This window comes from Pogona vitticeps, chromosome ZW-PAR, assembly GCF_051106095.1.
Source record: "Pogona vitticeps strain Pit_001003342236 chromosome ZW-PAR, PviZW2.1, whole genome shotgun sequence".
Lineage (NCBI taxonomy): Eukaryota > Metazoa > Chordata > Lepidosauria > Squamata > Agamidae > Pogona > Pogona vitticeps.
In genome coordinates this window covers 3017281-3028485 of record NC_135800.1, presented here as the reverse complement: position 1 = coordinate 3028485, position 11205 = coordinate 3017281, and the positions used below count along the sequence as shown (strand labels likewise).

The 11205-nt window shown below is 46.0% G+C and overlaps 1 protein-coding gene across 1 annotated transcript; it reads left to right on the top strand.

Annotated features, from left to right (window-relative positions):
• The first annotated feature begins 116 nt into the window (after positions 1-116).
• Positions 117-10738, top strand: SURF4 (surfeit 4). The gene is made up of 6 exons (XM_072984996.2): positions 117-312; positions 5636-5822; positions 6349-6425; positions 7333-7376; positions 7953-8139; positions 8723-10738. The coding sequence occupies exons 1-6, from the start codon at positions 265-267 to the stop codon at positions 8987-8989; spliced, it is 810 nt and encodes a 269-aa protein (XP_072841097.2). The 5' UTR covers positions 117-264; the 3' UTR covers positions 8990-10738.
• Positions 10739-11205: the final 467 nt, after the last annotated feature.

Sequence of the window (11205 nt, the reverse complement as noted above, 5' to 3'; positions counted from 1 at the left end):
TTCCGGCGCCGCCACCGCCGCCGCCTCGACGCGCCCGCCCGCCTTCCTTCCCTCAGCAGCAGCAGCGGCGAGAGCAGGAGCCCCTTGAGAGGGAGCCGGGGAGGCGGCGGCGGTGCCGGTTAGGGGGGGAGACACACACGCGCGCGGGCGGCCGGGCCCTTCGGGGGTGTGTGTGTGAGGGGACGAGAGACACGAGAGACACACACCCTCCCTCCCCTCACGGACACACACACACACACCCTCTGCACACCCCTCCCTCCCGCCATGGGGCAGAGCGACCTCATGAGCATCGCCGAGGATTTCGCCGACCAGGTGGGCCTCTTTGGAAAGGGGGGGGCTTTTTTGTGGGGGGGAAGGGAGGGGGAGAGGTGTGGGGGGGTTGGTGTGTGTGTGTGTGTGTGTGTCTGCCACCTCATCACCCCTCCTCGCTTCCAGATTCTTGTACCTATTTATTCATGGTTTTCCACTCCCCCTCCTCCTCATTTATTATTATTATTATTATTATTATTATTATTATTATTATTATTATTATTATTATTATTATTATTATTATTATTATTATTATTATTATAATATTCTTGTGTTCTGGGATAGATAGATCTCCTTTTGCAAATGCATTAGGGGTTCTCTTGATATCATTGTATTCTTGGTGGGTTTACTTTTCCGTTCATTATTATGGTCTTGATATTGTTATATTCTTGGTACATCTGCTTTTCCATTCATTATGGTTATCATTATTATTCAAGAACACCAGACAGGAGTGGCATTCTACAACAATTACACGCTTCAACCAAAAAACCCAACTATCTGTTAAATATCACCCCAGTGCGTATGCTGCTCCTAATATTGCCATTTTTTGTCACTCTGAAGGTGTTATTCCTGAGATGATGAAGATGACGGTGATGACTGTAATAGTTGTAGATTTACAGTACTTATCGTCTTCTTCTTCTATCTAGCTTTTGGGTAACTTGCATTACTATTTTTATTACATCTATCTTTCCATTCATGTGTGATAATCATCTTCATAATATCTCCTGGAGATAATGATCATTGGATCTTCACATCACAAGTCAAATAATCCTAAATAGAAGATAAAGAAAGGGCTGGGCTCAAGGACCCACACGGTCCCTTCCAGCTCTGCAATTCTAAGATGATGATTATTTATTATATCATACTCAGTAGTGTTGTCATTGTTTTCATAGTTAATATCTTTCCATTCTAGTGTTACTATTATTATTAGCTTTTTAGTAACTTACATTATTCTCATTACACCTGTCTTTCTATTCATCTGTATAATCATCTTCATAATATCTATAGTAGTACTCTGTGTGCATGGACATAATGATAATTAGATTTATCCTTCCAGTTACAGGTATAATAGCCCTAACAGAAGATATTGTTGCCCTCCTTACTGTAATCATTATTTTCATGATTATTATCTTTCAATTCTCATGTTACCATTATTCTTATTAGCTCTGTCTTGGCATTCATTGTGTCTAGTAATTATATTAATAACAAGATTCTTTGTCAGTTTACATGTTTTATTCTTATTATGCTGGAGTGTGGGTGCAAAGGTGTTGTCTCTCAGTCTCTCCCCTGTCCCCAGAATCTGGTGTAGGGTGGACCCAAAATAGAATTTACCACTTAAAAAAGTCTCTCCTTTCTATTTATTTTATTCAGCTTCTCTACCGCCTATGTATCTGGCTGCAAGGCCACTCTGGGCAGTTCACAACGCAAGAAAATCATGACCTTTTAAAACGTATCCAACGCAATGATTATGCAAAAATCAGAATTAAAAAAAAAATCAGAATTACACCAAGAATTCACAACTCACCAAAATGACATCAGCATAAATATCCTTTGTAAATCCAGCTTTCTTACAACAGACATGTGTCTCATGCCCGAGTGACAGGGGGTTTGGGGTGTCTTTCTCCAGTTTCCTAACTTTTGGCATCTTTAAATTTTGGATTTCCGAAATCCATTTTCGTTTATTGCAGGCCTGCTGAGTATTAGGATCATTCAGCAGCCCGCTTTCACCCGTCAAAAGAGACCAAGCTCCTGGATATTTATGGCAGATTGCTTTGTGTTGTATTTTTGCATCCTTGAATTTCTTGAAAACCCTATAAGTTGCAAGACCCCATAAGTTGCACACCTTCATGGCACATTACAACAGTGTCTGGCTTTCTAATCTGCAGGGCGATCCCAGAATAAATTTCTAGATGAAACTGTGGGTTTGTTTTTTTAACTATCTGGGAGAAATTTCCATATTCTGGACCAAAAGCAGATTGGAGATATATATATATATATATTCTTTGCCTCTTTCCTGCCCATCTGCCCAACGGGACGAAACGCCGATTTCCTTCCCATTCTTGTGGCAGCTGGTTCCTTCCTGAGTCACAGAAAATAGAAAGCAAAACGAAAGCTGACCTGCCCTGTGTTTCTGGTTTACTTTTCAAACAAAATGGCCAGATGTTCTCCAAAGTAAACAAGAATGGTGGGGGAAAACGACAGGGCAGCTGGTGAAAGATTTTTTTCTCCTCTTAACACTGGGAAACTCCTTAATGGTCCCTAAAATCCAAATAAAGGAAAATACAATATGCCGCGAATCTCATGGTTCAAAATTTTGGTATAAATTAATCTTCTAAGCAGAAGACCTCATGATGTAAACCATATGTCTGGGTGACTCTCTTATCCTTATTTATATGTCTGCTATAGTTCTTTAACCCTGTAGTAGCAACTTGAGTCGGCGTACCTGTGGCTCCTTGGTTTTGAAAATGGGATTATGTGCCTTGGTAACGAATATCTTCGTTGCTTGACCTTAATTGACCCAAGCGCAAGGAGTCATCTGAGACTCAAGAGAGGTTACCAGGATCTCTCTCGCTTTGGCAGTCAGACTATTTAAAACTTTTTAGCGTTTAGAAGGAATGGGTTGGCCCCCGCTTCTCTTTTACTCCCAAAGAGAACTTTGCGGGATCCTGTCCTTTTGCTCGGTTTTAGGGCTGAAATGTCCTCCTTGTAAAACGGGGCTTCTGACACCTACCTTCTGAAAGGCGTGTAGTGTACAAGAAAATACTTTTTTGCACTTCGCAGGTGAACTTCCCACTAAAAATAACCTTTAAAAAGAAACTGGCACTGATTCTGTATCTTAAAATAGGCATATTTTAAACCCACATGCTCGGTTGGTGCAAACGATCCGCCATTGATGGGAAACAGAGCAATGTCTGTTTAGATGCTTCCAGTTTTAGACTGGGATTTCTTAATGGGTCCCAAGTCAACCAACTTGTGGTGTCGAGAGGATGGACAATATAATTTTTATTATTTCCCGTCTGATCTTCTCTTATTCCTTCCCCAACTGTAACTCTAGAACTACGGTTCCCAACCTGGAGGTCCCCCAGCGTTTCTTGGACTACGACTCCCAGAAACCGTGGTATTTAGTGGCAGTTAGGTAGAATCGATTTCTCTTTTTCTTGCAACCAAAACAGCCTTTGTTTGCTGACTGTCTTTCTCCCGAGAAATCCAGCCCCGTTCGCCGTAGCTATATAACGAGACGGATCCTTTGCCTTTAGTATCTCTCAGCTGTCGAATCGAAGCAAGAGATAAGAGGGAAATAGCCAGGGAGTGGCTGAGAAAGTTGGGGAAGTTTGCAATCCCTGCATTTAGGAGAGAAATGTCCATGTTTGCAAAGAAGCTACTCAGGCGTCCGTTGCTTTTGATAATTGCAAACCGCTTGCCAGCAGTGTCGGGGATAATTATGGATTTTGGAACAGTCTTGAGATGTTAGATTAGACGTTTGCACCTCCACTTACCCGTCGTTTTAGAAAAGGTAGCTTGCTGCTTTGGGTTTCGCCTGATAACGCTCCCCCTTTGCCTGTTTTTATTTATTTGGGAATTGCTGGTTCATCTACTTTCTGCGCACGAGCGCACACTCCAGGTGGCTGTAAGAGGGGAAAACGGGATGATAACAAATAACCTAAAACAGGATTCCAGAAGTGATCCCCCGCGGATACAGGGGACCACCTTATGCACTTGAAAGCTAGACTCATAAATTGATTTAAACCATTTTTAAGGGATTCCAGGATCTTCGACAAACACAGCCTGGAGGCCCAGATTTCTTGTTCGGTTCCAAGCGCAAAGGGACGGCAAGAGAAGGCCGGGTTGACTCTTGACTAACGACGCGCTGTGCTTTTTCTCTTATAGATTTCCTCGGTTAGTGCCGTCCGAGCCCAGTTCGGTGTGTGAGTCATGGATTGTGTGTGTGTGTGTGTGTATGGGTGCAAATGCATGCCTGGATTTGCCATGCTTGATTTCCGTTTTGCTCTGTCCTTGCCCGACTCTAAACCCGCCAGGCTGCATAAATAAATGGCTGCCTTGTAGCGTGACGGAGATGGGTGGCTACCCGTTAGCCGTGAAGGTTGCTCTTGGGACATAGACCGTAGGATGATTTTTTTCTCTGCCCATTTTCTCTTTGCTAATTAACTGACGGAATGAAAATCACTCTTGTACGATTCCACAAGGACTGCGTTTCTTGGATTTTTGATTTGCAATATGACCTCCTTATCCGTGGGATCAGTATCCGCTGATTCGCTTGTCCATGGTCTGAAAAATATTAAAAGAAAAATCTCATAAGTAAATATATTTCTCACGATTAAATTACTAGATCTGGCCACTAGAGGGAGCCGGGGACCATACTATAGATAGTGTTAGCTATCATCCACGTTTTCCAGCATCCGCAGGGGGCTTGGAGCTGAGCCCCCGTGGATACGGGGGTCATACTGTAAGCTGCTGCTTCTGTGTCCTATGCCACCGCACCGTGGTTTGTCCTCACCATTCCCACCCTGGTGCGCTTGACGCAGGGAAATTTAAAGTGCCTTTCCAAATATCTGCCCCCGGAAGAGGCCAGTCACTAGTGTCCCCCTGCGTGAGTTCCCGTTCTCGGGCATGGCCACCCTGTTCTGCCCGTGGGTGGGATTTTATTCCTCCATCATCACTCCCCAGGATGGAGACACATTCCTTAAAATGAGCTAGAACTGCCCTGCCATGCTTCTTTAGCTTCGGGCTTCAAGGAGGCAACGGGCCAAGCATCGTGGGCAAGGAAGATGGTGGAGGACATGGACCTTGGGTGTAATCATCTATCTAGCAGGACTGCCCTTAGGCTAGGCGGTGGGTGATGCCTGGATGCTTCTGTTTTCTGTGAAGTCACTGCTGTGGCCAGGGAGGGGGGGCAAGAAGAATCCCCCCCTTAAAATAGAGTTGAAGAACCTTGCGCCTCCCTGATGGTCCTAGACTACAACTCCCATCGCCTCTTAAGTCCTCGCTTTTAGCCTGGTTGGGAGAGTTCGAAAGCCAGAACTTCTGGAGGGCAGCGAATGGCCCACCCGGGGTCTTCTTCCCCGAAAGGTAAGTCAGCCTCTTGGAAGCCTGGAGAGGTACGATTTCCAGAAATATAAATGAGCTAGAAAGGAAAAGAAAAACACAGACAAATTGGGAAAAATACAGGATTTTTTTCCCTCCCTCCCCCCCCCAAAAACCCCAATTTTATATATGGGTTCACAATTTCTGGAGATTTGACCCCTCTCCTGGGTCCCTGTAGATTTTTCCCGCCCGTCCTTCATGCCCCCTTTTTCTTCCTTGGCAGTTCTTGCGGGTGACGAAGCAGTACCTCCCTCACGTGGCCCGCCTCTGTTTGATCAGCACCTTCCTGGAAGACGGGATCCGCATGTGGTTCCAGTGGAGCGAACAGCGGGACTACATCGACGCCACGTGGAACTGCGGCTACTTCCTGGCCTCCGTCTTCGTCTTTCTCAATCTCTTCGGGCAGTTAAGTAAGTGGCGCCCGGCGTCCTTTTTTCCCTTTTCAGAAAGAGGAGGAGCGTTTCTTCCGAGGCCCAATCCTGGCCGCCTCTTGCCCATTGATTCTGCACTTCAGTCGCCTCTGTCCAGAGGTTTGCTTGGAGTCTAAGAAGCTAGCCGGAGAGCTCAGGGGTCTGGAGGTTGCGAGTTCAAATCCTCTCGGACTACAACTCCCATAAATCCTCACCATGGGCCGTGTCGACTGGGGCATTTGGGCGTTGTAGTCCAGAAACCTCTGGGACCCTAAGTTCAGGTTTGCCCACTGTAGCAGGTGATGAAGGAACCCTTTGTCTGAAATAGCAGCTGCCCCAAAATTTTGAAATTGACAGTAGCTTCCTGTATTTTGAGGATCAAGAAGAGGCAGAATATTGAAGTCCACCTTTAGGCTTTGACAAAGACCTTCCACCTGTGTTCAAGACCCTTCTCACAGAGGAAACACGATTCAACAGCACCCTTAATTTGTCTTTTTCTCTCCCTCCCTTTCTTGCTCCTTCTCAGGTGGCTGCGTCTTAGTGCTGAGTAGAAACTTTGTCCAGTACGCTTGTTTTGGTTTATTCGGAATAATAGCATTACAGGTAAGACCTGGCTCACAAAGGAGAAATCCAGAACGCTGTGTTGGAAAACGGCCCCCTTACCCACCTCCTCTCCCTATTCATTTTCTGCTACTATGTTTTGATCCGACCTCTAAATTTTATTTTACGTCCCCGAGTTTGCAGTCATGTGATTGTCAAGTACGTAGGATCCGTTCAAGACTCAGTGGGCTTGAACTGACCTATTTTTTAGGTTCTTTCCCCCCCCCTTTTTCCATTTTTTCAAATGTTTTATAGTAGGGTTTTTTTTAATGTGGTGCTTCTTGATATACTTAGAGAGTCACTCAAGCGGGCCAGGATTTAATAGAATCATAGCAAAAATCATACAGTAATGAAAAAATAGAAAACTATATTTCAGGCATTTTAATGGGGTTGGAAGGGGCTTGGAAGGCCACGGAGTTGCACCCCCCACTCCTTCAACCCCTCCCCTCTTGTTTTATGGGATGCTGCTCATATAATGGATGTTTTAAGAGAGGAGACGACAGGTTTACCTTTGAATTGACGGTTCACGGGTAAAATCCTGTTAAGGGAATGGCAAACCACGATGGCCACCGGATAAGTGGCCCTTCTCCCTCCTGCGGGGCGATCTTCTGCGCCTCCCATGGAATCGTGCTTGCAAGATCGGGTGCGTGGCTGTGCAAAAGGCAAGCCACAAAGTCAGGAGAGGACTCTCATGTTTCCTTGGATACACCGTTTCCCGCACAAGATTTGGGCCTCCGTGTTTAACGGGAAGGGAAGGAAGAAAAAGCACAGAGGTTGGCTCCTTCCGCAGCTGCTTCAATTTGACGGCTTCGGGGCTTGACATTAATTTTAAAAAGCTAGGTAGATCCTGTAGTGTGTTACGGCCGTCTGTGTGGCACAGATCAATCCTGTCTCCCTTGTTTCCTTTCAGACGATCGCGTACAGCATTTTATGGGATCTGAAGTTTTTGATGAGGTACGTCTGACTTCTTTACTTACTCTAACTTGGTTTGGTTTTGTTTTCTCCTTTTTAAATATGTTAGCCAGAACTGGGTGACCTTAGTCTCACGGCATCCTCGTTGAACTGTTTTTTTTTTTTTTTTCAAAAGCTATATTTCAAAAAGTGGCCGTTTTAAGACTATAAACCTCCAGGCATTCCCAGCCAACATGGGTCTGGTATTACTGCCCAACCTCTGCTGTAGAATACTATAATTATCATCATCCTCATCTGAGAACTGCAGAGCTGGAAGGGACCCTATAAGATCATCCAGTCCAGCCCCTGTCAAGAAGGCCCAGTGGGGGAATCGAACTCCCAACCTCTCGCTCTGCAGACCAGAAACCTAAAACACGGAGCGATCCAACATGGATAGGAGTTCCTTTAATATTCAAACTTATCATCAGAAAAACCCAGTAGCCACCCGAAAACTATATTTCAGGCATTTTAATTTGCTTTTACGCGGGTTGAAGCAATTTTGCTAGTCTTCTGCCACCCCTCTAGCTTTTGGGGTGAAGCTTTTAATCCCGAATTAATGAGGTCTCTCTCTGTCTACAGAAATCTGGCTCTTGGGGGCGGCTTGTTGCTCCTCTTGGCTGAATCTCGGTCCGAAGGGAAAAGCATGTTCGCTGGCGTGCCTACGATGCGGGAGAGCTCCCCGAAGCAGTACATGCAGCTGGGCGGCCGGGTCCTGCTCGTCCTTATGTTCATGACGCTGCTGCATTTTGACGTTAGCTTCTTTTCGGTAAGTGCTCAGATGAAGAGTCACAGAATCGTGGTGTTGGAAGGCCGTTGGTTCCGACCCCCTGCTCAAGGCAGGAATCCCAGTCAAGGCAGATCAGACAGGCGGTGGTCCCATTTTCTCTTGAAGGCCTCCAGCGTTGGAGCGCTCAACACCTCCCCTTGAGGTCATGGGTTCCATTGTTGTACTGCTCTAACAGTTGAGAAGTTTTTTCCTGATATTCTGCCAAAATCTGGCTTCCTGTTGCTTGAGCCCATTGCTATGTGTCCTGCACTCTGAGATTATTGAGAGCAGATCCTGTCCCTCCCCTACCGTTCCTCTTGAAAACCTGGGGTTTTTGCAGTTTGCTGATGGGACTGAAAATTCATTACCGTCCGGCACTAGAGGTTCTTCGCAGAGATGTCCACATGCTTGCTCAGCCTCCAGATCGCGGTGTTCTGTTTAGCCATGAAAGCTAAACTGGGATCAAAACTGCTGTGTAGATACGCATCAAGTGGGCAGTTGGCTTCATTTCCCCCTAACGCAGAGCCCTGTGTATGTGTGTCTGTGTGTGAGTAATTTGTCCTTCCTCTTTGCCCCACCCCAGATCCTCCAGAACATCGTGGGGACGGCCCTGATGGTCCTCGTGGCCGTCGGCTTCAAGACCAAACTGGCGGCCTTAACATTGGTCATCTGGCTCTTCGCCATCAACCTCTACTTCAACGCCTTCTGGACCATCCCGACCTACAAGCCCATGCACGATTTCCTGAAATATGACTTCTTCCAGACCATGTCCGTCATCGGAGGCCTCCTCCTGGTGGTGGCCCTCGGGCCCGGCGGCGTCTCCATGGACGAGAAGAAAAAAGAGTGGTAGATCAGGGGAAAAAGGGGGGGAGGAGGAGAAAACCCACCACATCATTTGGGAGGCTGGGGACTGACTTCCAACATGGGGTTCACTGGGGGGGGGGGAGTAATTAAAAACAAAAAAATTAAAAAGAGCGGCCACCGTTTTACAGATGTGCCTAGGTTCGCTTCTTAGAGGCACCTTTCCTTTTTTTTGATAATTCAGGTTTTTTTTGGTTGACGCTCGCACTGATAAGGACAGAATCTCATTGTCATCAAGGATCGCTTGCCTAAGAATCACTGTTAATCCTTTCTCTTTTTTAAGCTCCTAAAATTGTAAGAAGCCGGCTTGCGAAAACGCTACTGTCCTTCCACGCTGGCCACCTTTCATTGACCATGTTTTTTTTTTTTTAAATGACTACTGTGATCACATACCCTCTTTGTATACTTCCGTTGTGCTGGGTGTGCCATCTGGAGTCTTGATTTTGTTCGCCACCTTTGAATTAACTGGCGCCGTTTTGCGGTCTGAGAACGGATGATGCTAGTGACAGAGAGCGCGTGCACGCGGCTTGTACCTTTTTCAGAAAGGGGTTTTAATAGGTTAAAAAATAACGCAGCACCAGTATTAGGACACAGGGAGACAAAACGCTGGTCCCTTGAAAAAGAGGAAGGAGGAAATGGGTGCATGTCATTGTGGATTAAGGGAGGGGAAAAAAATCGTATTGGCACCTTGATCCTTGTAGCAGAGATTTATGTCCCTTCGATAACTTTTGTGAAAAATCGTTTAAAACTATGAACAGCACACCAAGGCTATGGAGGTGATTCAAACCCCCTTCCCGAGGCTGGTTTCTTACCTGTGAATCCTTAAAATCAGCTGCTGTTTTTCAACACTTACCAACTGGTGTTAAAGAAACCTCAAATACATTAGGAATAGTCTTTGTTGGATGACGCCAAAGTTCGTTCTTGTTCTGGACAGCCCCTTTCCCCCCACCCCCAAGTTTTTAGAAGACAGATGCTTTTTTTTACTTGTGGATTTTGTTTAGTTTCGGTGGCGAACAGCCGCAGATCTGTTTTCAAAAAGTCAGTTCTATTGACCCTTGCCTCCTTTTATGGCAGTGGATCTGATTAAATTAATTATGGCTTCTGTGAAAGATTCCCCATTTAGTCTCTTCCTGACCTGTCACTAGACTCCCATCCGCCGGGACGGCCCGAGGTCAGTAAAACACCCAAATTGTGGGGCGAGCAGTACCTCGAGGCTCACAGGTTTTTTCCTCGCACACAGAAAACACACATTCTTGTCCCAAATCTCTTGTCTGGCTTTGTGGTATTCAACCTTTTAATTCTCTCTCGTTCACAATTCCATGGGGAAGGATGCTCATACTGACAAAGCAAGGCCCGGAACAAACCAAAAAAGGTAGGAAAACCGGAAACCTCTGAGCAAAAAAGTCTTTGGCTGACCGATTCCTTGCTTTAGAGAGGCGGTGGTCTTTCTACGTATGCACATGGCAGAAATACAATATTGTGAAATCTGAGCATGTCTGCTGAGCCCTGGCAATGCCCTAGAGTAAAGGTTTTTTGAGGCCTGCAAAATAATAGGTGCGAGGAGAAGCACCTGCAGGTAGCTACAGCGCGGTAGAAACCGAGGGGGGGGGGGGCGGACAGCTACTCTGTGAACTTCTCTCCCCTGTAAATCATTTCCCTTCACCTACCATTAAGCATCTTTTGTAAGTTTTGGAATACCCTGGATTTTGCATCTGGAATAAAAAAAAACATGGGTAAATTCACTGGCATCCGTCTTCTGTCATGTAAGATGGGTTGGGAATTTTTAAGCCCTTGTGAATGGCGACTCTCCTTTTCTCCCACCTGGTGGGAAATGCAGGTGAGGAGATGGTTTTGTCAGGGGCACCCTTTAATTCAAGAGGTTCCCAAGTTTGAGGACCCCCAGCTGTTCCTGGGACTACATCTCCCAGAAGCCTTTTCACCACCCACTGCTGGCCAGGATTTCTGGGAGTTGAAGTCCGAAGAACGCCAGGGTCACCCAAGGTGGGGAACCACGTCCTTAAGTGTTTAGCTATTATCCAGACTTGGAGGATTGTTGGCAGAGGAAAAACTGGCTCTCAGATCCACAAATGGCACCCAACGTGATTTCGCAAGGTTACGAAAGTGATATTTTGCGACCGTCCATTAAAACCATTTCCTACGATTTCAGAGTGCTGGACTCTTGCAAATAATCCTGAGCCTTTCTCT